Genomic DNA, 26,354 nt, shown 5'->3' with positions numbered 1-26,354 from the left:
AGGTCAGAGATAGAAAACCAGAATCAAAAAGAGAGACTCTACATCTTGAGTCAGGAAACACTGAGATGTCTTCTAGGGGCTGATTTAAATTCTTCAGTAGGGGAAATTTGCCACTATTAGAGAATGGAGGCCTTCCTCACCTACCAGAGGAAACTTATTTTTCAATTGCTTCTATTAAGTGCTTAGATGTATGCAACCAATCAATCTCATTTATTTTGACAGGTTGGAATTAAGGGCACTGGGCCGTGCAACCACCAACGGATCGAGCTTCTTGTGGAGAAGTCAGGGTAGGTGGTGAACTTTTATGCATAGTGAGTCCACTGGGGAAAAGATGCTACATTCAGGACTCTCATTGTGATGAGAGCCACTTATAGATCTTCAGGGTTGTGTAAAACAACAACATATTTTATATTTGAAAATTAAAAATTGGTGTTTTTACTGTGAATCACAGAAAGTAAGGAGATGTGTGTGTGTGTGTGTGTGTGTGTGTGTGTGTGTGTAATTTTCACAGGTGGAAAGTTTGTATGAGAACCTTTGAAATAAAATTAGCTACTAGGAGGTTGAAGATTATTGGGTCACTGAATTTTGAAGTAAAGACTGTTTAACAGTCAAGTCTATTATGGTCATCAGATTACTCTTGTTGCTAGTTAAAGTTTTGTTGATTGGTTTGATATATTCTGCATGCTGAAAGATGGTTAGATGTGTATCGATTTATGGGTTCATGTTCTTGGATGCAGAAAGATATAAAGCAGTACTAAAAGATGTAAAAATAATAATGAAATGGAGAAACATTGAAGTTTATCTTAATGTTGCAGATATGCACATGTTCTCTTTCTTGGGACATTAGAAAGGAAACATTACATGACAATAGGGTTGACGTTCACAAAAGTTGAATACTTGATACCTGTTTTTTCTTTCTTGTGGATGAGGATACCAATTGCAAAATAATCTCTTTTGGCCTTTATTTCTTCAAAACATCAAAATGAAAAATAATGAAGTAGATGACAATGAGAAGAAAGAAAACACTCCATACAGAATATGCTGTATCACGAGTGATTAAATCAGAAACAATTAGAAATTTTATTTGTCTGTGTCAATAATGTGTACCATATAAGGAACAGCACAATTAGTGCACTTCCCCCCTAAAACTGTGCACAATACACACAAAATAAAGTCATCAAACAAAATGAAATAATTTTACACAACTATAATTATTAACAACCCTGAACAACCAAAATACTTCCCTATAACATGAAAATTTAAAAAGCAAACAAACCAAAAAGCTTTGAAATTAAAATTAACCAACCACAAAAATTTCTTAATGTTCTCTGTGAAAATTTGCTATAAGATTGACATTCCAAATATGGCTAAAAATGAGTGCAAAATCTTTCTAATGTTTAAACCACTCACACCCCTTGATTATATTTATTTGGTGTTTCTAGGCTAACTTTCTGTTAAGTGAATTTTCAAAACAAAGGGGGGGAGGTTAGAATGTATCCCCCAAAGGAGTTAGGCCCCCAGTATTGAGCTGTAGTCAGGTGTGAACCTCTAGGAGACAGGAGGAGTTGTACAGGGATTAGGGCAGAGATTTGTTTCCTAACACAGAAAAATCTGGCATTAATTGGGTCTTCTTTGTGATCTGGAACACCAACATGATTGCCTTTCTTGGTGCAAAATCCTAATCTCCAAAATTGGCCAAGGATGCTTTTCCTAACCTATGCTTTATATTCTGTAAAAGAAAATCTTAAACAGTTGTGTTTGTACATTTTCAATGTGTTCATGATAAAGGATTCATAGTGTGTTTCTTCTTGCAAGATAAAACTGTTTCTATATGGCTGCTGACTTCTAATCATGGACATAGCAGTTGTATTAACCATGAACTCCTTGAGGGTAGGGATCTGGGGCATCTTATTCATGGTTTAGTTCCAAGAGGTAGCACCGTACCTGGCATATTGAGTGGATGACCAGTACTGAATTATTCATCAGTCATCAAATGTTTATTAAATAAGGAATGATCATGTTGACTAAGTGGAAGTGAAAACATTTCAACAGCATTTATTATTTCCTAAGTATTTTTGAATCAGTACAGAGGGCCAGCAGTGTCTCCAGCCTGGCCCAGACACAGGGACAGCTCTGAGAGGTCACCAAAGTCACCACTTTTCCTCATCAGTGGACTCACTACTTTGGAATGTTAGATTCACGCACGCTCTTCAGTACTTTGAAAGAAAAGGAGCTATTCCTTTTACAGGGCTCAGCACTCCTGGTGCGATCCTCCTGGGAGGCACTGATCTTTGCTTTCCATGGCTTACTCTTTAGTTCTAAGTCAAGCGGGGGTTGGGGGGGGAGATGGGGGGATGCACTTGTAAGGGCCTACTGGTCACCATACCTTCTTTTACGCAGGAACTGCAGATACAACCAGAGGGGTTGAATGGTTAAAGAAATAGGGCTCAAAATAGCCTTTACATAAAAAAATAAAACCAACCGCACTATCTACCATCTGTGCCAGACAGAACAGATGTGAAATAAATACTTTAGGGGAAGGGGAGTTGTGGAAATGGAGGCGCTCTAAGCCCTAACATGCCCACTTCTCTATAATGCCTTCCTCCTTGGCCTTTGGACTCCACAGGTGGTTCTCAGAGGCCCATGTGTTCCATGTGGCTACGTTTCCATGAAGGTGCTTTGTAATCTGCCTGCTGTTCCCTCGATAGCTTTAGCTTCCCACATTGCAGTTATTGCTTCTTAGAAACGAATGTGCAGATCCATAAGCCATTTTCTCCTTTTATCCCTAGTAACCAGCAAACTCAATAGCACAAAAGTTACAACACAGGTGAAAGGAAAACTCGCTTATTCTTCAGTGTCCAATCAACATTGCTGAATGGGAGGGCAGTATAGGCGCTACTCTACTATGTACAGATACGCTTGGTTTTGTTTGTTTTTCATCCATGCACTGTGTAACAGGTATCACGACAACATTCCCAAACAGGCACATGGAGGAGGAGCAAATGTTCAGTCATGACTGGAACGGGATTGTGCAAGCCATGGATGCTTCTGTAAATAAAACGGACGAACGATCCCAGGCAACAGCCATATGGGACTGGAACACATATTGATGCAAATGGAAAAGGTAATGTGCTTTTGGAATGGGGTTATTTTTCCGGTTTGCATGAGGGGTGGTGGGCAGGAGAAGCAGCCTGCATGGGGGACCGGTAAGTCAGCCAGGCTAGAACACTGGGGCACAGGGCTTGCTAATCAGTCTAGAAATAGAGAGATGGAAGGGTTTTGCATGTTCTTGGACCTCTAGGCAAATTACTCCTTTATCTGAACAGAGTGCCAGGCAGCACATCTTAAACATCAGATCCTGTCTAGAACCATTGCTTTTCCTGGCCTCGTTCGAGCTCCCGCTTAGAGGCATTTTCTCCTGTACTCATGTTCCAGAGACAAACATGAAATTTAGTAACATAGCGAAGACATACTTTTTTCTTCTTCTGTGCCTGTATCCTTTCTTAATCCAAAATCATGTTTAAAGTGTTTGGGAAAAGGGATTGATCGTCATTGCAATGGCTTGCAATTTTTTTTGAACCGAAAGTTCATTTGCATTTGGAATGGTCATTATCTCCCACAAGAAAAAGCAAAAGCCCAGATCCTCCCAACAAAACAGGACAAAATAAAAGTCTAACATCAACCACCTCCCCAGCCCCCACCAAAAACAAGCCAAAAAACCCCAGAAAACAAAGACTTAATGGTTTGCAAATCTGGAGAGAACACAGCCCTTCCAGGCTGAGCTGCAAAATGGCCCTGCCTCCATGCCTTGGTCAGTGTGACGATGCCCCTGGGGATGGGAGGTGATGGGTCTCACTTCGCCCTAGTACAGAGTATGCTTCTGAAGCTGGGTTCCATCAGCAGGTAAGTGAACATGACAGATGTCAGTTTCCTCTGTTCGTTATACATAATTTTTATGTATATATGTATATATATATAAATTTACTATATCTGATTGTTCCTTTAGAAGCCTTTTATGTGGCAGTAGGCCTCCAGAGAGGAGAAGAAAATGTACAAGAGCCACAGGAGCACAAAGAGGCAGGATGTGAGGAGCTTGGCAGTCCGGGGCCCACCCAGCTCACCTCCGATTTCTGGCCTCCGCCGATACAGCAGCACCCCCACATTGATGAAAGCAAAAATGGTGAAGAGAGTGACAGAGAAAGCTAGCGTGCCGGGGGACACTTTGAACTGTTCCCCGTTGGCCGCGTGGTAGATGGCAGCGATGGACCAGGCCACGCCAATCCCCAGGAAGACGTTCACCGCGTTGCTGCCTGTGACGTTGCCTATGGACGCGTCTGCATACTGGTCCTGGGTGGCTGCCACCTTGCTGGCGAACGTATCTGTGGAGGAAGAAGAAGAAGGCAGTGACCTTCAGCTCACCTGGTGGAGGTGTGGTGTTCTATAGGCTTCAGCTGTGTTCTCTGGAATGAAACCCAGTGGCCAGGAGCAGGCTTGGATGTGCAGGTGAGTCCCCGCCACACTGTCAGAATAAGAGGTTCTGTACACTGGAGCTGAGGGGTCGGTGCTGGCAGTTACTGACTACCTTGTGAACTCAGTCAAGCTCTTTACCCAGAGACACCCCGGTTCTTGTCAGCAGTGTGCTTGCAGGAGGGGTTTTCCAGCAGTGGTCACACCCACCAACAATAGAATCCCTGGTGCCCCCTTCTCAAGACAGATTACATGACTCCGTCTGGCTACATGAGCTCATAATCCTGGGAGCCCAGTGTCCAATGCTGGGGCCCAGAAGTTATTTCAACATCGCAAAGGGCTCTTGTCAACTAAGGGTTGACGATGGCCACTGGAGAGTTTGACTGAAAGACATTGTCGTCAATTCTTGTGTGTAGTTCAGAGAGTTAAGGGGCCAAGAGAGATTTTCTAAGATTCATGAACAAGTTAATAGTGGAATTGGAACTAGTTGAACTATAATAACAGCTGACATTTGCCTAGAGCTGTGTGAATAGGAAAACAGACAGAGAGGGGGGCAGACAGAGACAGAAAGACACAGAGACAGTGGGAGAGGCAGACAGAGAGGCAGAGAGAGAAAGACAAAGAGGCAGACAGAGATAGGAGAGAGACAGGCAGACTTGAGAACAGGAAAACAGCTGTGACAACAACTCTCTTAGGAGAGGGGACTAGAGACGAGGATGCTGGGCTCAGAGACAAGTCGTGGGTGCAACATCACAGTGAAGAGAGAGCGTGTCAGGGTCTGAGTGCAGGTCTCCCGCCTTTGAGGTGACTGCTGCTCATGACGCCTTGGGTACCAAGACCATCTCCCAGCTCTGTCCACCTACACTCCTGAATGCATCTTTACAGGGAGCGGGACAAGAGTGATTGATACTTCCTGATGCGTAAAGTACAGGGAGATTTAGAGCGCTTGGAGCCAGAGGGTTTCAGACCCTGCCTTCCACACGGACGCCCGAGCTGTGAGACAGGCACAGTGCGCCCACCTGAGAGGTAAGCTGAAGTGTCATATAAAATACTCAGGATGCTCCTTGGTACAAAGTAAGAGTAGCTCTTGTTATTTTGGAAAGACAACAAAGTGCTTACTAGATCGCTTAATTGAAAACAAAGGTAGGATCTGAAATAGCTCCCTTTCTTAAGCATCCCTTTCTAACAGAGCTTGCAAGACATTCACATGCTTTTCTACAGGATTTCCTACTTACTGATACCACGTTTTGTCAGCTACCTTTGCAAAACACCTTGCACAGTACATTTGTAGTAGCTGTTAACTGTTAAAGTGAAGCCACATTTGTAAAGCCAGTAAGAGCAGCCACACTATTACCAAGGGGAATCTGTCACGCTGTAGTCCCGTGGTATCTGGTTGCTACCTGAACTAGTTTCTTCTCTCCGCCGCCGTGCTGTTCCTGGCATCCCTGTTTGGAAATTCTCCACAGGGAACCTACATACAGCAAGTAAGTTTAAACCAACTTTGGAGGTTCTTTTGCATCAATGCAGGTGAGCAGAGGATTCAGGCTGCTCAGAGGCTGCTGCACTGGAAACTTCAGTGTTTCTGAAAGGGTGCTGGTCAACCCTGCGGGGCGTCTCATTGATTCTGGCCTCTCTGATGACAGCTGATTTTACTGCCATTTTTAGAATGCAAGAAATGAAGGCTAACCCGGCTTATTTCATGCCCTCCACACTACATCTGTGTCTTCATTCCACCTTCTTAGCCCCATGGAGACGTTATTCCTTTTCTACAGTTTAGGAAACGGATGTTGTGACTTACCTTCCTTGGATAGGATGTGGCCAGAACAGGTTTTTGAATCAAATCTGTTTGATTTTAGACCCCATTCTCACCCCAAACCACATTGTGCGTCCCAGTGTCTTTTCCAGAGGGAGACATAGGGAGACAGAGAGAGAGACAGCAGGAAAGGCAGGCAAAGAGAGATAGGAGAGAGCCAGACAGGCATTGAGAGACACAGAGACAGATAGTGAGACAGGAGAGACAAAAAAGGAAGGCAGAGAGAGTGAGACAGGAGAAAGGAGAGAGACAGGTAGAGTCAGAGACAGAGAGAGACAGGCTGACAGAGAGGCAAACTGAGATAAGACAGGCAGACAGGGCGAGGCAGAGATAGAAAGAGACTCTCAGAGACAGGCAGTCAGAGACAGAAACAGAATGGCAGACAGAGGGAGAGAGGGCCAGGTAGTGAGAGAGACTAGAGATAGGCAGAGAGAGAGGCAGAAGAGAGAGAGACATAGAGACAGGCAGACAGACAGACAGAGAGAGGCAGACAGAGAAACAGGAAATGGAGGGAGAGAGAGACAAAGGGAGTCAGTGATAGAAACAGAATGGCCGGAAGAGACAGTCAGGCAGAGATAGAGACAGAGAGACAGAAGAGAGATGCAGAGACAGAGAGCAAGCTAGAGACAGAGGGAGGCAGAGGTAGAAACAGAATGGCGGAGAGAGACAGGCAGAGAATGACAGACAGAAAAGAGGCACAGAGATGTATAGACAGGCAGACATAGAGAGATAGAGGGGAGACAGGCAATGAGACAGGGAAAGTCAGAAAGACTGAGACAGAGAGAGACAGGAGAGTGAGACAGAGAGGCAGTGAGAGCGAGAGAGGGAGATGCAGAGACAGAAGCTGACAGAAAGGCAGAGACAGGACGCAGAGAAAAGCAGAGAGACAGAAAAAGACAGAATAGAGACAGGCAGTGATAGAAAGGCAGGCAGAGAGACAGATAGGCTGGCAGAGACAGAGGGAGATCAGCGGCAGGCAGAGAGACAGAGGCAGAGATGGAGAGACAGACACAGAGATAGAGGCTGACAGAAAGAGAGACAGAGTCAGTGAGTCAGAGATAGCAGAGACAAAGAGAGGGAGAAGGAGAGAGATAGAGACAGAGAGATAGGCAGGCAGCGACAGAGGGAGATCTGAGAGAGGGGGCAGTGAGGCAAGACAGAAAGAGAGCAAGAGGCAGAGAGACAGGCAGGGACAGAGAAAGGCCGACAGAGAGAAAGAAGAGAGCCAGAGTCAGGGATAGAGAAGAGAGAGCAACACAGAGACAGAGAAAGGCAGGCAGAGACCTACAGAGGCAGTGTGAGAGACAGACGATATACAGAGGCCGACAGAGGGAGGTCAGAGACAGAGGCATATGCAGTGAGAGAGAGAGGCAGAGGCCGACAGAGACAGCAACAGACAGGCAGAGAAAGTCAGACACAGAGATAAACAAAAATAGACTAGGCAGTGAGAGAAAGAGGGAAATGAGAGGCAACGTGATACACAGGCAGAGAGAGAGACAGACAGACAGCAGGGAGAGGCAGACAGAGATGGCAATGAGAGACAGAAGGAGATTGGAGACAGGGAGACAGGCACAGAGACAGAGACAAACAGAGCAAGATAGAGACAGAGAAAGGCAGGCAGAGAGAGAGGGAGATCAGAGACACAGAGAGACAGGCAGAGAGAGACAGAGAAACAAAAATAGGTAGTGAGAGACAGAGAATCAGAGAGACAGACACAGAGAGCGAGATAGAGGCAGAATGAGATACAGAGAAGAGACAGGCAGTGAGAGACAGAAGAGTGGAACAGAGACAGAGCGAGAAAGGCAGGCAGTGAGAGAGAGGGGGCAGAGAGCAAGATACAGAGAGGCAGTTAGAGAGACAGAGGCAGGAACAGAGAGAGGGACAGAGACAGAAGAGACAGGCAGTGAGAGACAGACAAAGGCTGACAGTCAGGGACAGAGAATCAGAGACAGAGAAAGGCAGGCAGAGGCAGTCAGACAGAAGAGGCAGAGAGAGGTAGAGGCTGACAGAGAGGGAGAGACAGATAGCAACAGACAGGCAGAGAAAGTCAGACACAGAGATAAACAAAAATAGACGAGGCAGTGTGAGAGAGGCAGAGACACAGAGAGGCAAAGAAAATTAGAGAGTCAGAGACAAACAGAAAGGCAGGCAGAGACATGCAGAGAGACAGGAAGGCAGGCAGAGACAGAGGGAGATCAGAGACAGAGGCAGAGAAAGTCAAAGAGATAGAGACAGGAGACAAAGGCAGGCAGAGACAAGGAGGTGAGAGGCAGGCAGTGAGAGGCAGAACGAAATACAGAGAGAGGGAGACACAGACAGGTAAGAGGCAGTGAGAGAAAGAGGGGCAGAGGCAGAGAGAGGCAAGACTGAGCAAGATACAGAGAGGCAGTTAGACAGGCAGAGGCAGACAGAGACAAAGGCCAACAGAGAAAAACAGACAACGAGAGAGGCAGAGACCTACAGAGGCAGTGAGAGAGAGATGGGACGTGAGATCAGAGGGAAATCAGAGAGGTGAGAGACAGCAGAAAGAGTCAGAGATAGAGACAGGCAGTGAGAGAGGCAGAGGCTGACAGAGGCAGTGAGAGGCAGAACGAGATACAGAGACCGACAGAGATAGAGGCGAGACAGAGACATGCAGAGTCAGAGATAGCGAGAAAGAGGCACACAGAGTGTCAGAGATCGGAGAAGAGAGAGAATCAGAGACAGAGTAAGATAGAGACTGAAACAGAGAAAGACAGGCAGAGACAGGAGAGACATGGAGATCAGAAGCAGAGAGATAGGCCGTCAGAGACAGAGAGGCCAACAGATAGAGAACCAGAAAGACAGAGATAGGGAGTGTGCGATAGAGAGAACTGCAGACAGACATAGACAGTGAGAGGCAGAGGCAGAAAGAGACAGAGGCAGAGAGAAAGGAAAGCAAAGGCTGAAAGGGGCGTCTTGCTCTTTCCCCTCGGCCCTGGACTGTGTCTTGCGTGCGGTCATGATCACACACCGCATCCTTCAGTCCTATTGCAGAAACTGGGGAGCAAAGGCCAAGCAGGACCCATCTTCATGGTCAATTGCACTTTATTATTATTAAGAGTTATTAGGAGAAGCCACAACATCAAAAAAAAAAAAATAACACAAAAAAACAAAAAACACAACAAACCAAACCTGCTTCGCTGTGCCTCAAGGACAGGCAGCTGAGAGGGGAAAGAAAGTCTCAGGCACCAGGAAGTGGCCCAACTGCCACCAAGGAAAGCCTGAGCTGATGTGGCTGCTGGCGCTGGCTAGCAGATGGCCACATTAGCGGGGGGAGCATTCCCTCCTGCAACCCCAGGTGACCTGGCGCTGTTTCCCAGCACACACCTGTTTACCTGCTGGCATGTGGCACATTGGATTTCTGGGTACCCCATCTCTCTGCTCAGAAAACCTGATTTTCCATATGATAACTCTACTGCTGCTCCAGAAGGGAATGAGGCACCAAAGATTCCTAGGTCTGGAGACCCTGATCCCCAAAACCAATCCTTTTGCCCAAAATACAGGTCACACCTGAGTCTGTGGCAATTTCCTCTCCCTCAAGCCATTTTTCAGTTTCCTCTTCAAATGCCTTCCTCTGGGTGCCAAAGTGACTAGCTTGTCACATAAATGAAAGCCTGTTTGGTGCCTCTTTGAGGCTAGGTTTATTTACCTGGGTTATGTATCAGGGGTTGTGTCTTTTCAATTTTAAAACTACATCAGAAAAATTGTAGAAACATATGCAAATCCCAATCCTTAACCTTAGCTCCAATGGCAACAACTCTTTTCCAAAGTGCGATGGGATCTTCTATCACAGCTTTGCGCCTCAGCCCATAGAGCAACACTCCACACCAGTGTTAGGCACTGCCAAGCCCTTCCCTGGACACTGTCCATAACCAGCTGTGGCTGGACAAAGCAGAAACCATTCAGCCACCATCTCCAAAGTGAAATCAGAGAAAGCACTACCTCTGTAGACTCAGAACTTGCAAGCATATTCAGAGCTTGTCCCATAAATACTAACATATGAATCAGTTTTCCGGTGTAAATCATGGCTCAAAGTGAGACATGCTGACAGTCACACACACACATACACCAGGGCCAAGTTCTAATAGGAATCTTTGCTTTAACTCCCTTCTTGCATCCAAATAAATTTTAGTCTTACAGTCTTAGACTTTTGATCCTTAGTATTTGTGACTGTAAATCAGTAACAGGGAAGATCTGTTTGGTAGGCATGGAGAAGGGGAATTAAACCACATCACAGAACCAGGACATATTACTCTCTACACACCTTTCTCAAGTTCACAGTGTATAACCTTGCCCAAGTCATCTGGTACATACGCAGGGATAGGTCAACTCCTGCCCCTTTTCTTAAGACTATTTCAAATTTCATTGCTACGTACAGACTAAACCTTAAGCATCTCTTCTGTAAATGGATAGCTCTTATAGTCCTGCAAGTAACATAGGCTTTGTATTATCTAGAACAAGGATTTTCATCCCAGTTGACTTATTCTTGACTCTGATTGTCCTGTTGGGGACTAGCTGTTCAATACCGAAGCTCAGGAACTGACAGTGATTTTAACTGGCATCAAGCCTGCTCAGCAAGGCTTGTCTGCTTCCTGCGAGTCACCCACCACATAAGGCAGAGACCAGCATTTTCCCAATGGAGCAACGGGCTAAGCATCATCAAGGAGAGATTCTTGGTTTTTCTAAATATCTGTATGTTTTAGGGCAAGATTCCATCATTCTAGGTTCTGGTTTCCTCATCCGAAATACTGTACAGTAAGTACTCACTTAGCATCATTTTTAGATTCTTGGTAACTGCAACTTCAAGTGACATGATGTATAACTAAAGTGGGTCTTCAAATAACATTATTCCATTCAACATTGTCTGGTATTGGTTTTTTGTTTTTCTTACCAATGTATGAAGAAGCATCTTTGAGCTAAATAATTTGAAAATTGAAACCATTGTATTTAGACTAGACTATCTCTAAGATTCTCCCTCACTTTAATGTTTAGGTGGAGGACAGACTGTCAAGTTACTAAACTCACCAATGGTATGATGTTTCTATTTTTGTAGAGGTTTGCACATGATCACCCTTCATTAGAATCGACTAAAGATAATCTCAGTTTAAAGAATAAGGACCTACATGAAATATTCCAAGATCCTAGGAAGAAAGACCTAGACCTCTAGACCTGAAGATATTGCCATTGATCAAATGAAACCACAGTACAGAGTCATCACCCGCAAAACGAAAAATGGCAGCAAAATAAGTGACTTGAAATCACTCTGGTCAACCATCCATTTCTAGAAATGAAGCCATGGTACAGATGGTGGCAGCAATGCCTGAGTTTCAAACACTCTTACGTCAATCAAGTGTGCCCACTGCTGGCATTGGAAACATTGGGAGAGCCCTTTAGAAACAAGATTTGGGGGCCTCTCCTGGTGGTGCAGCAGTTGAGCACTGGGCTGCAAAGCTGCCCGCAGCCTCTGCAGTGCCGGTTCAATCCCTGGCCACTGGTGAGGGTCCCACATGGTGCACAGACCTCTCCTGCTGCGCCCGCTGCTCCCCTCAGCAGTGTATTTCAGCCCATCTGCCTGTTCTGTTCACCGCTCTGGTGAATTCTCTCACCCTTCCGTGCTTCTGACTGTACCCAGTACTTGTATAAATAAATCTTAAAAAAAATAAAAACAAACAAAAACAAGATTTGGGGCTCTACCCTCAACCCATTTAACCAGAGAATGCAGGAGGATGCATTTAAACAAGTGCCTTAGGTATTTTCTATACCAAGGTTTAATAACTAGCTCTAAGGTATAAAAATGGGGATATTGCTCCAAGTGCTCACAAGTTGGGGGGAGGCTTGCCGGGAGGTATAGATATTTGAGTTTCAGGGAAGCAGCTAAGTGGAGCGAAGGGCAGCTGATTTCTCTGAGAAACGGTGATGCCCTCTGACAAAGACCATCCCACTGCCATGCTTGCTCTGTTGTAGTCTTATTTTTTTCAACCCTATTTCTGGCATGGCTATAGTGAACAACCAAGGGAGGAGGGAAATTTGTAACTTAGTTGAATTCTGGCTCCTCCACTTGCCAGGTAAGACATTTACTTACTTTATAGGTTTCTGAAAGAAATGAGTTAACATGAGCCATACTCAGAATAGGGCCTGGCACATAATGAGTGTTTGATATTATTAGCAATCCCAAGAGATATCATAAGTGGTAAGAAATTCTGACTTAATGATTCTTAATGTTAGTAAGACTTTAAAGGGTATTATAACTCTCCTAACTTTATGATCCCATGCTTTTAAAAATGTGATAGAAAATAAAATTATTCTTAAAATATCTTGGTCTCCAGGACCTAAAGTGAAAGGGGCGGGGCAGGGAATTATTAATGGGTGTAGAGCTTCAACTGCAATTTGGTAAGAAGTGTGGAGACTTTTTGTGAAAATGAAGCACTTAAAAATGATTAGGATGGCAAGTTTTGTTATGTGTTGTTTAGCACAATTTAAACATTTTTAAATGGTTTTGCCTAAAAAATTAGACTCTACCTTAGTGTTTCTATAAGGATTATAATTGATGCAAAATATTTCATTTGTGGACTTAAATATGTTTGTTTTAATAAAAAGTTTGCACAAAATAAAATCCTGAAAATTCCATATAAATTAAGCCATAAAAATGCATTAGAATTTTCTTGCTTAAAGAGCTAATCTTAGGCATGGCTGAAAGGCAAGCATCTTTGCTTAAACAACACACACACTAAAAATATGTATTTTGCATACATGTATATATACTTTTTTTGTATGTGTATTCCCTTCTGTTTTTTACTTTTATGTACTTTATGTCTTGCTCTTTCAGGATTCAGGTGGAATTACTGTTTATGTGCTAATTCTACTGTCACTGAGGAACTTAGACATGTTTTGTCTTTAGTTGTGACATTTCTTGACCTAAGTAAATATGAAAACCACACTCCACTGGTTCATATGAAAAGAATCCTTATTTGGCTTCCAAGTGACATTTAAGAGGTCAGAGGATTACTGGGGTTTGATTGATTAATGACCACTAGGAGAGGAGTTGTAAAAGCTGAAAAAGGGAAAAACACTTAAAATTTCTGCTCATAAAAGTCACTGAAGAGAGTGAAACAGGGAGTCAATGACATGACCTATATTTAGAAGAGAACAGGCTAAGCAAAAAGCTCCAGAAGACTCATGGTGGCAGATCAGAATATCTGTTTCTATTATGCCACACATCAGACTCATCCAGGGAACTTTTCAAGGATAGAAACTTGCTAGTCCCACCCTGAGTTTCTGCTTCCTGATCTGGGATGTGTTTTAAGTGATGGAGGATAAGAATAGAAAAATTGGAAAGGAGGTGCCACAAGACCAGAACCCTGGCTCACATGTTAGCTGGAGATGGGGGAAGAGGAGATTGGCATAACCATTTACCCAGCTATTGGAAAATAAAAATCCTTAGGTGTCAGAATCTAGAACACAAGATACAAGTAGGTGCCAGACTGCTGTAGAGTGTGTCAGGCAGAAGGAGGTAAAGATATGGAGATTGAGGGCCATTGTAAAATTTCTAGTCCTTTTCAAATTCTACAGTTACCAAAATCAACAACAAAGAAACCACTCCACGCAAATGGGCCCCTCCCTCCCTATGAAAGAAGACAATAAAACTTAAGGCTACTCCTTCCAAAGGGCAGCTATCACTGCCCACTTTGTCTATACAAATGTCCTTTTTCCATCTCTTCCTTTCCAAGGTAAACCTGGTCTTTTGGATAACATCTGTTTCGTGGAGAACCTCACCTGGGAAACTTACTCTGTGCCCCTGAATGGGGAGCTCTGGTGAAACTTTTCCCAGAGTTAACCCAGGGAACCCACTCTCCAAACCCAACATCTCCAAAAATGACTTCATAACACCCATAGTTCCCCTAGTCAGACTGACACCCTCTAATCACCCAGAGCCCTCAATTCTCCATTTGTGTGAGGGCATGGGTAGCTTCTCCAGATTAATCAAGGTAAAATAACTCGGACAAGCAGATCAACAAAAAGCAAACTGCCATCAAATAGGAAATTATTTCTCTTCATATGTTAACTCTGGGACACAGTATTCCCATTATGTATCTGAAGTCCTGGTGTATTTCAAATTCAGAAAAAGATTAATTCTAGTTTAAAGAAAAATAATAGGCGGTTATTTTTAAGGATCACAAGGCAGAGAAGAGAATGAGCACAAACCAACAGTGCTGTTGGATTGACTTTCCAAACTGTAGTTTGATAGATGTTTTCAAAAGAAAATAATACTCCACTCCTAAACACATCCGGAATGTATTTTCCAGGATGATGTTCATAAACTCCCCAGGGAGGAACCTAAGGTTCCTCTTCCTTGTTCAAACATCTTGCTTCATACGATTTTCTACAATTTTCTAAAATTGGATTCTAACTCTTTGATGGCAACAAAAACATTTTGAACCTTTCAATGAACTCAGACAGTTTATCTGGGGTGGAATTTATTCCATTCAATGACTTGGTCATTCCCACCCTAGGCCTGGCAAAGCAGCAGTGTCCCAGCCTGGTTGTCTGAGACCTGGGTCAATATGGTTCTGGAGCAGACAAGGTTATGTATGCTCGGGCAGGGTAGGTACTTCCCAGGGAGGATAGAGAAACTGGAAAGGAGGCATCACAAGATCAGAAATCTGACTCACACAATGCCAAGAGCTGGAGGTGGGGGGGTGGGGGTTAACATAGCCATTAACCCAGCTTATAGGAACTAAGATCATTAGGCACCAGTGCCTGGATCACAAAGCACAAGACCCAAGCACGTATCACAATGCTGTAAGGAGTGTCAGGAGCACAGACCTGGAGGTGAAGATATGGAGATTGAAGGCCATTGTAAAATCTCCAGCCCATTTCAAAATCTATATAGTTATTCAACATAAACAAACCATTCCACAAAGTAATGAGTGAAGGAGAATAAGACTATGTCAGTGCAGTCTGTGCCTCCGGCGGGCTGCAGCCTCCTGCCCCAGCCCCCCCATTCCCTGTACCATGCCAGTGCTCTCAGCAGAGGCTGCTGTCCTTAAGGCCTCCCCATTGTGACCATGCAGGCCTCTCTCTTAGCAAACCTGTCTCTTTCAGGGCAGTTCTTCCTGCCTGTTTGTGTCTATGCAAGTGTTCTTTTGTTACAGGATAGGGATTGGGGCATCCCAGAACTCCCAAACCTGCCTGATCTAAATAGGTTCTGCCATCTGCTGCATCAAGACAAAACATAAGACCTTTAATGGAAAGGAACTTTAATACAATTACTGTGTAATACAGAAAAGAAAGAAAATATAGTTTCTAAATTAAGCACACAAAGTTACCCATCCCCTTGTGGGTAAATGTCCAGCCAAACAGGATTAGCCCAAATCAAGGCCTGAAATTCTGCCACAAGTCTAAAGCAACTTCCAGCAAGGGTGTGTGTGTGGGGTGGGGTGGGGGGGTGGGGGGGGCATAGAAAAGGATCAGAAGCAGTCAAACAAGTCTGGGAGGAAAAGAGCAAATTCAAAACCAAGAGGAAAGCTATCATTGTTAACCTCCCCAAGGGTCTCTCACCCACATCTGTTTTAACCAGTCCAGGACCAAGGAGCAAGCGTAGCTTCTTTATAGGTCTCTCTGTTCCTTGTGCCTTCTTCAGGTCACCTTCTGGGTCTCCATCCTGCTTCCTTCCCACTCTAGTCTCCCCTCCAGCAGCTTTTCCTCCCTGCTCAGCACTACCCTCCCCTGGGTGGCTCAGGGAACCTGGAACCTCTCCTTTTCCTGGGGACCACCCTGTTGCACTTTCTTCTTCTCTCCCTTTTATAATAAACCTGCCCTTTTGGTTATAACTAACATCTCTGGGTCGCAGAGAAACTTGCTGGTGCCAGTGAAAGGGGATACCTTTCCAGAATAAGCCCAAGGACCCCAGTCTCCCAACCCAACTGAAAGGGAACTGCTAAGCAAATGAAATCTTTCCTGTTTCCTGCTAAAGAGTCACAGGCCTGGTGCAGAAAATAATGCAAAGTAGGTGTAAATAACAAGTTTGCTTCCTTAATAAGCATATCTAAAAGAGGTAACATTCTAACGCAGTGGAACCACTGGCCAGGCTGATTGATCTTTAAGGCCATCCTCGGATATCTGCATTTTTTCCCCCTTTTTGTCAAGAACTTTTGCGCTCACTGACCGATGTTATCATTGTAAGATGGTTATGTATAAAAGAGACCCTTTGTCTGTAGACGGGTGCTCAGACCTTATGGGGCTACCCAGGTCTGAGACCTCATGCATGAGTAATAAAGCTTCTCCTGACCCCACCATTCCTGAAGTACTGCTTGTTCTTCCCTTGCCTGGGTAAAAGTCTAGAAATTATTTCTGCATCACGACAACTCCACACCGGTATTGATGGAGGACAAGAATAGAAAAAAAACTGAAAAGGAGGTGCTCCACAAGACAAGAAACCTGGCTAACAAGGAGGTGGAGGTAGAAATTAACAGCCATTGACACAGCTATGGAAACCAAGATACTCAGGCACAGACTACACAGTTGCGAAAACTAGTATCCTTAGGCATGGACTCCTAGATTACAAAACATAACATCCAAGCTGGTATCAAGGGCAGGCACATCCACAATGGAGATTGAGCCCATTGTGGAATCTCCTGTCCCTTTCAGATTCTGCATAGTTATCCAAAATTAACAACCAACTGAAGACTCACAAGGAGTGAGCCCCTCCCAACAGAAGAAGACTGTATCAGTTCAGTGTCTGCACAGGCTGGGGCAGCACTCCATCTGCCCACCTGTGTCTATGCAGGTGCTTGTTTTCACCAACTCTTTCCCTCTGCAGGGCAGCAGCCTCCCGCCTGCCCATGACCTATACTGTGCTGGGGCTTCTCTTCACTGACCTCCCTCCTCGGAGGCTACTCTCCTCAAGGCCGCCCACCTGCAACCATGCAGGCCTCTCTCGGCAAACCTGTCCCTTTTGTGGCAGCTCTTCCTGCCTGCTTGTGTCTATACAAGTTTTCTTTATTCCTCTGTCCCTTTCCCTAATAAACCTGCTCTTTAAATATAACTAATGTCTCTGTCTCATGGAGAAACTCACCAGGGAAACTTGCTGAGCACCACTGAAATGGGAGCTGTGGTGAAACCTTTCCCAGACTGAACCCAAGGACCCCACACTCCAAACCCACTGACTCCAAAAACCACAATATCACTTTCACTTTGCAGTACTGCTCGCTGCTCGTTTATTTCCCACTTAAAAAGACTCATGCAAATGATAGTGGTGGAAGTGCTGATCAATGAAGAACAAAATAGTCATTTGAGAGACCTCTCCTGGCTCAGGTCTACTGGGTAAACAGGCCGCTGGCTGATGACCATGGCAACTGGCATTTCCCACTTGGTTCATGTGAATTAATGGTTCTGCTTGGCATGGAGGTATTTAGTAAGCTCAGGTTACTGTGTCTAATATGGTCACCTGTGTGTGTGGGGGCAATTATACAAAAGAATGCCCATTATACTCACTGAGGCCTGCATAATGCATCTAGTTATGGTAGTGACGAGCCTAGGCTAGGGGATTAGATCTAGTCCTCGTCCCATTTGCCGTACACTAGCTCTGTGATCTCAGGACATCTACTCTCTCTAAACCTCTGACAAAATCATCTGGAAAGCCATGTAGAGGTTCATCAAAACACTAGAAATGGATCTGCCAATATGACTCAGGTATTCCACTCCTAGGATCTACCCAGAGAACATAAAAACACTAATTCAAAAGAAAGCCTATACCCCTATCTTTACCGGAGCACCATTTACAATAGCCAAGATATGGAAACAAACTAAATGCCCCTAAAGAGATGACTGGATCAAGAAGATGTGGTATATATACACAATAGAATACTACTCAGCAATCAAAAAAAATAAACCCGCCATTTGCAGCAACATGGATGGAGCTGGAAGTGTTGATAAAATAAGCTAGAATGAAAAAGATAAATATAATATGGTTTCATTTTTATGTGGAATACAGAAAAACCAAACAAAGGGTCAAAGACAAACCTTGAAGGCTGACCATAGATATATGAGGTGTTCAGGAGGGGAGGGGCAGAGGGTAGAGAGTGAAAAGTTGGGGGTGGGGGAGGGGAGGAAAGCACAAGGGAATATGGTGATGAACTACTGGTGTTTTGGTGGTGGGAGAACTATAGTGATCATACCTGAGGGGAGAAATAATATTTTCCAAAAATCAATGTAAAAAGGAAGTACTATATTTAAAATATAGGGCCTTCCTGATGGCACAAGGGGTTAAATCTCAGCACTACGAAGCTATTGGCAGCCACTGTAACACAAGTTCTATCCCTAGCCAGGAAGCTAACCCACATGGCACAGCAGACCTCTCTTGCCTCGTCTGCTGCTCCCTTCAGCAGTGTATTTCATTCAGTCTGGCTGTGCTGTTGCCCACTGTTTCTGGTAAATCATCTCACCCCCTGTCCATCCTGCATCTCTGGCCTACACCCCAGCTCTTGTGTGCATAAATAAATCTTAAAAAATATATTAAAAAATTAAAAAAATCATCTGTAAAATAAAGAAAAAACAGGTCCCCATATAAATCACTGTTAAAATGATTTAGTGCAATCAAGCTTAGTGTAGTGCCTGGGAATTAGTAGATACATAATAAAAGTTTCAGATATCCTTGTTCAGGTGACAGCAAAGGTAATGCTGATATTAAAGTTATCATGATTTTCATATAATAATATCAAAAGATGCTGAGAGTGCATTCGATAAAGTTCAACATCCATTTATGATAAAGGCCTCAAAATTCTCAGGATACAAGGAACATAACATCATAAAGGCCATATATGACAAACCTATAGCCAATATTATTCTCAATGGTGAAAAGCTGAAAGCATTTCCCTTAAGATCTGGAACAAGACTAGGATGTCCACTCTTACCGCTGCTTTTCAATGTAACACTGGAAGTCCTAGCCAGAGCAATAAAACAAGGGAATGACATACAATGAATCTAAATACGGAAAGAAGTAAAACTATCACTATTCACAGATGATATAATAATAGACATAGAGAACCCCAAAAACTTCACAGAAAAACTAATCAAACTAATCAACCAGTTTGGTAAAGTAGCAGGATATAAAATCAACGTGCAAAAATCAGTAGCTTTCCTATATACAAACAATCTGAAGAAGAAATCTAGAAAACCATTCCTCTTATTATTCAAACAAAAAAAAAAAATCAAATACCTGGGAATAAGCCTAACAAAAGAGGTAAAGGAACTATACAAAGAAAATTATAAAATGATGTTAAAAGAGATAAAAGAAGACACAAAGAAATGGAAAGACATCCCTGCTCATGGATTGGAAGAATTAACATGATCAAAATGGCCATCCTACCAAAAGCAATTTACAAATTCAGTGCTATTCCAATAAAAATTTCAATGACATTCTTCAAAGAAATAGAACAAATATTGATGAAATTCATATGGAGCCACCAAAACCCCTGAATAGCCAAAGCTCTCCTGAAAAAAAAAAAAAAAAAAAAAAAAAAAAAAGAAGGGCATTACATGCCCAGACTTCAAACTATACTACAAAGCCATAATAATCAAAATTGTATGGTACTGGAACAAGATCAGACACACAGACCAATGGAACCGAATAGAAAACCCAGCAATAAACCCACAGATTTATGGTCAACTAATCTTTGACAAAGAAGCAAAGAATATGCAATGGAGCAAAGTTTAATAAATGGTGTTGGGAAAACTGGGTTGCTACATGCAAAAGAATGAATGTAAGACTACTACCTCACACCATGCACAAAAACAAACTCAATATGGATTAAAGAACTAGACATAATAAGGCCTGAAACCATAAAATATATAGAAGAAAAAATAGGTGAAACACTACATGACATATACCTCAATAACATCTTTAAAGCAGTGATAGTGAAGGAAAAGATAAACAGCTGAGACTACATCAAATTAAAGAGCTTCTGTACAACAAAAGAGACAGTAACCAAAACATGGAGACATCCATGTTGGGAGAAAATTTTTGCACACAACACTAATGATAAGGGACTGATCACAAAAATCTACAAAGTGCTGATGAGACTCAACAAAACCAAAGTAAACAACTCAGTCAAAAAATGAGCAGGAAAGCTAAAAAGAAATTTTTCCAAAGAGGACATGCAAATGGCCAACAGGCATATGATATAATGTTTAACATCACTTGTAATCAGGGAAATGTGAATCAAAACCACAATGAGATACCATTTTATACCAGTGAGAATGGCACATATTAAAAAAAGTAGCAAAAGGCAGACCAAGGGTACAGGGAAATGCCTCCCAGATGCACCATTTTAAGACAGGGAGCTTTGTGTTCGGACCTCACCAAAACTGTGTGGAACTGAGAAAGGGCTGTCCCCACAGTCAGAGGTGAGCTGAAAGCCTGCACAAGCCAGGCCCTGAGACTGGCCATGAATTGGATCCCCAGTGGGGGATCCAGTGATTTGGAGCCCAAGGGGTGATCCAGCCACTGCCAGGGCAGTCTATGAGACCTCAATACCTACCTCTGGAATTAAATATAGAGGGAGGGGATTCTCAAGGATAGCACCCATTTACATATCCATAGTACCACTGCCCTACTGCAATTCTGGTGTAACAGTATTGGACTTGATTGGGTCATCAGGTTCCGATATCCCCAAAGGCGCTCACCAAAGAGATGCCGGCCAGTACCAGTGACACAGTGTCCCAATGCACAGAACAAATCAGAAAACAAGCAGCATGGAGAAGAAACATTACAAGCAACCAAGCAAGTCCTCAGGGAAAGGACACACCACAAAAAGAAAATCAACCACCAGACTGTAACAACAGTTACTTGGAAGAACTTCTGAGCCTTCCTGATAGAGAATTAAAAATCGCCATGATTAAAAAAACGGAAAGGAGTCAAAAATGATATGGGAAAAATAAACAATCAGAAGAATGAAATTGAGTCCCTAAAAGGGAAATGAAAGAAATGCAGGAGATTAAAGGATTAATGGAGGAGTAAAGAACTCTGGGAAAAGCAGTGAAAGCAGAATAAATGAAATGGAAAAACCAATAAGTACTCTCGAAGACAACAAATAAAAAGAACCAAAACAGAAAAGGAAAGAGAAGTACAAAGGAAAAAGAATGAAGAAAGACTTTGGGAACTATCTGACTCCACAAGGAAAGGAAATATAAGAGTTATAGGAATCCCAGAAGGAGAGGAGAGAGACATAGGAAATATTTGAGATAATTGAAGAGAACATCCCAAGCATGAAGGAGCTGAAATTAGACATACAAGAAGCAAGAAGAACACCAAACTTCCATGATGAAAGGAAAAATACGGTAAGACACATAATAGTAAAACTCCCGAGAATCCAAGACAAGGAAAAAACAATGAAGCTGACAGGAGAAGAAACAGATAACACACAAAGGAAAATAAATCAGGCTGATATCAGACTTCTCTGAAGAAACACTAAGGGCAAGGAGAGAATGGAGGGACATAGTCAACAAACTCTAAGACAACAAATGCCAACCAAGAATACTTTATCCTGCAAAGCTTTCCTTCCTCTATGAAGAAAGAATAAGGACCTTCCCAGGCAAACAGAAACTCCAGATTTTCATTTCGACTAAACCCCCACTCCAAAAGATACTACAAGGAGCACTAAAGCCGGAGCCAATAGAGGGATGAATAAGAATGAAACAAGACAAAAAAATTAAACCACAGAAAATACAAACAAAATGGCAAATACAGATGCTAACGTATCAATATTAACTCTAAATGTAAATGGACTAAACTCCTCAATAAAAGACACAGAGTCGCAGGCTGGATTAAGAAATAAAACCCAACCTTTTGCTGTCTCCAGGAAACACATTTAACTACAAAAGATAAAAATATTCTGAAATTAAAAGGATGGAAAACAATCCTACAAGCAAATGGACCAAAAAAGAAAGGAGGAACAGCTATACTTATATCAGATAAAACAGATTTCAAACTCAAAAAGGTAAAAAAGAGACCCAGAGAGTCACTACATTATGATCAAGGGGACAATACATCAAGAAGACATAACACTCATTAACATTTACTCACCAAATGAAGAAGCACCAAAATATATCAGACAACTATTATCATCTCTGAAAACAGACATCAGAGAAAACACATATGTAGTAGGAAACTTCAACACATCACGATCAACAATGGATAGATCAATGAGAAAAAATAAGTAAGGACACTAAAGCTCTAAATAAGAATCTAGACCTCTTGGGCTTAACAGACATCTGTAGAACACTACACCCCAAAAAATCTGAGTACACATTTTTCTCAAGTGCACACAGATCATTTTCCAGGATTGATCACATACTGGGACACAAGACAAACATCAACAGATACACCAAGATTGAAATCATACCATCTATCTTCTCTGACCATGAAGGCATCAAACTAGAAATAAACCATAAAAAGTAGGCAAGGAACCCTCCCACCTCATGGAGATTGAAGCCCACACTACTGGAAGACCACTGGACTAATGAGGAGATCACAGAAGAAATAAAAAAAAAATACTTTGAGTTGAATGACAAGGGGGACAAAACTTTCCAGAATGTATGGGATGCAGCAAAAGCAGTAGTAAGAGGAAAAAACACAGCAATACAGGCTCACATCAAGAAACAAGAAAGAAACCAAAGAAACAACTTAATCTTACATTTCAAAGAACTAGAAAAAGAACAACCAAAAAACCCTAAGACCAGTAGAAAGGAAATAATAAAAATCAAAGCAGAAATAAATGAAATAGAAACTAAAAAAAAATCCAAAAAAGTAATGAAACCTAAAATTAGTTCTTTGAAAAAATAAATAAAATAGACAAACCCCTAGCCAAGCTTACAGAGGAAAAACAAAAATAGGATCACAAATGAAAGAGGAGATCACAACAGACAGCAGAAATCAAAAGAATAATCAGAAACTACTATGAACAGTTATATGCCAGTAAATTCAACAATTATGAAGAAATGGACAAATTCCTACAACTTTACAATCACCCAAAGCTAGATAAAGAAGACATAGAACACCTAAACAGGCCAATTACAAGCAGTGAAATTGAAATGGTAATCAAAACTCTCCCCCAAAACAAAGGCCCAGGACAAGATGGATTTACAAATGAATTCTATCAAAAATTCAGAAACTAACTAGTGCCTATCCTTCACAAACTCTTTCAAAAAATTGAGAAGGAAGGGATAATATCAAACACGTTGTATGAAGCCAACATTACACTAATACCAAAACCAAACAAGGACAACACACACAAAAAAAACTACAGACCAATCTCTCTAATGAACACTGATGCAAAAATCCTCAATAAAATTTTAGCTAGCAGAATCCAACAAAGTATCCATAAGGTAATTCATCACGACCAAGTAGGGTTTATTCCAGGGACACAAGGACAGTTCAACATCTGAAAATCAATCAATGTAATCCATCACATCAACAAAAATAAATATAAAAAAAATGATAATATCAATAGATGTGAGAAAGCTTTCGACAAAGTACAACATCCATTTATGATAAAGGCCCTCGGAATTCTCGTGATACAAGGAACAGGACTCAACATCATAAAGGCCATATATGACAAGCCCATAGCCAATATCATTCTCAATGGTGAAAAATTGAAAGCATTTCCCTTAAGATGAGGGACAAGACAATGATGTCCACTCTCACCACTGCTTTTCAATATAATACTGGAAGTCCTAGCCAGAGCAATAAACAAGAGAAACACATACAAAGAATCCAAATAGGGAAGGAAGAAGTAAAACTATCACTATTTGCAGATGATATGGTAATATACATAGAGAACCCCCAAAACTCCATGGAAAAACTAATCAAACTAATCAACCAGTTTAGTAAAGTAGTAGGATACAAAATCAGCATGCAAAAATCAGTAGCCTTTCTATACACAAACAATAAATATGAAGAAGAAATTAAAAAAGCCATTCCTGTTATTATTGAAACAAAAAAAAATCAAATACTTGGGAATAAACCTAACAAAAGAGGTAAAGGACCTATACAAAGAAAACTATAAACAATGTTAAAAGAAATAAAAGAAGATACAAAGAAATGGAAAGACATCCGCTGCTCACGGATTGGAAGACTTAACATTATCAAAATGGCCATCCTACCAAAAGCAATTTACAGATTCGATGCCATTCCAATAAAAATTTCAATGATATTCTTCAAAGAAACAGAACAAATATTGATGAAATTCATATGGAGCCACCAAAACCCCTGAATAGCCAAAGCTCTCCTGAAAAAAAAAAAAAAAAAAAAAAAAAGAAGGGCATTACATGCCCAGACTTCAAACTATTCTACAAAGCCATAATAATCAAAACTGCATGGTATTAGAACAAGATCAGACACACACACACCAATGGAACCAAATAGAAAACCCAGCATTAAACCCACAGATTTATGGTCAACTAATCTTTGACAATGAAGCAAAGAATATGCAATGGAGCAAAGAAATTTTAATAAATGGTGTTGGGAAAAGTGGGTTGCTACATGCAAAAGAATGAATGTATGACTACTACCTCACACCATGCACAAAAAACAACTCAAATGGATTAAAGAACTAGACATAAGACCTGAAACCATAAAATGTATAGAAGGAAATACAGGTAAAACACTGCATGACATGCACCTCAATAACATCTTTAAAGACACATCACCCAAACCAGTAATAGTGAAGGAAAAGATAAACAGCTGAGACTACATCAAATTAAAGAGCTTCTGTACAACAAAAGAGACAGTAACCAAAACTAAGAGACACCCCACTGATTGGGAGAAAATTTTTGCACACAACACTAATGATAAGGGACTGATCACAAAAATCTACAAAGAGCTGACAAGACTCAACAAAACCAAAGTAAATAACCCTGTCAAAAAATGAGCAGGAGAGCTAAAAAGAAACTTCTCCAAAGAGGAAATGCAAATGGCCAACAGGCATATGAAAAAATGCTCAACATCACTTGTAATCAGGGAAATGCAAATCAAAACTATAATGAGACACCATCTTACACCAGTGAGAATGGCACATATTAAAAAAACTAGCAACAAATGTTGGTGAGGATATGGTGAAAAAGGAACTCTCCTGCACTGCTGGTGGGAGTGCAAACTGGTCCAACCACTATGGAAAGCTGTGTGGAGGTTCCTTAGTCTGCTAAAAATGGAGCTTCCATATGATCCAGCAATTCCATTCCTAGGCATTTACCCAAAGAACACAAAAACATTGATTCAAAAGGGCACCTGCACCCCTATGTTTATTGCAGCACTATTTACAATAGGTAAGCTACAGAAACAACCCAAATGCGCAAAAATAGATGACTGGATCAAGAAGATGTGGTATATATACACAATAACATATTGCTCAGCAATCAAAATAGGTAAACTCATGCCATTTGCAGCAACATGGATGGAGCTGGAAGGGATTATGCTCAGTAAAATAAACCAGAAAAAAAAAAAAAAAAAGGAAAATACCGGAATTCCTCCTTTATAGGAGGAATGTAGAGGATACAAATAAGGGATCAGGGGGAAAAAGTGACTGTAATAAAGCAAAAATCAAAATCAACAGACAATTACAAACTAGAGACATTCTGTAGTGGGGGAGAAAGGAGTAGGGTCAAAACAAGGGAGGGTAGAGCACGAGGGACCATAGTGATAGATCATGGGTGAATGGGTGTTGGGAATTTCACTGGGACTATAACTGGGGTGAAAATGCATACATTGTACAAAATGAAAAATGATGTAAAAAATAAATAAAATAAAATTATCATGATTTTATTTTATTATGGTTTCCTTCAGCCAGGTTATTTTGGGTTAATAGAGATTATGTAGGATTATGGGGAAATATGCCTGGTCTTGGGAAATGCAAATCAAAAGCACAATGTGATATCCCACACCAGTGAGAATGGCCCTTATTAAACAACTGGCAACAACAAATGCTGGCAAGAATGTAGAGAGAGAGGAACCCTTTTGTCCTGCTGGTGGGGATACAAACTGGTCCAACCACTATGGAAA

At 41.9% G+C, this 26,354-nt stretch overlaps 1 protein-coding gene and 2 long non-coding RNA genes across 16 annotated transcripts in view; 2 read left to right on the top strand and 1 right to left on the bottom strand.

The window, feature by feature from the left end:
* LOC129146836 (uncharacterized) overlaps positions 1-282 on the top strand; it is a 125,246-nt gene extending 124,964 nt beyond the window's left edge. The window contains exon 3 of the long non-coding RNA XR_008554105.1: positions 223-282. This is a non-coding gene — a long non-coding RNA (uncharacterized LOC129146836). The remainder of the gene's footprint in view (positions 1-222) is intronic.
* Positions 283-477: 195 nt separating this feature from the next.
* SLC8A1 (solute carrier family 8 member A1) overlaps positions 478-26,354 on the bottom strand; it is a 664,135-nt gene continuing 638,258 nt past the window's right edge. For all 14 annotated transcript variants that reach the window (XM_054701171.1, XM_054701172.1, XM_054701177.1 and 11 more), the window contains one exon: positions 478-4,379. In XM_054701171.1, coding sequence (XP_054557146.1) covers positions 4,003-4,379 — 377 coding nt within the window. In that variant the 3' untranslated portion in view covers positions 478-4,002. The remainder of the gene's footprint in view (positions 4,380-26,354) is intronic.
* LOC119259372 (uncharacterized) lies at positions 2,965-12,961 on the top strand. The gene is made up of 4 exons (XR_005128441.2): positions 2,965-3,124; positions 4,007-4,503; positions 5,353-5,493; positions 11,355-12,961. It is a non-coding gene; the product is annotated as an uncharacterized LOC119259372 (long non-coding RNA).

Source organism: Talpa occidentalis, unplaced genomic scaffold, assembly GCF_014898055.3.
Source record: "Talpa occidentalis isolate TD23 unplaced genomic scaffold, MPIMG_talOcc4v2.1 talOcc4.5, whole genome shotgun sequence".
NCBI classification, from domain to species: Eukaryota; Metazoa; Chordata; class Mammalia; order Eulipotyphla; family Talpidae; genus Talpa; species Talpa occidentalis.
The sequence above is the reverse complement of the archived record's forward strand: the minus strand, read 5'-3'. Positions and strand labels throughout refer to the sequence as shown.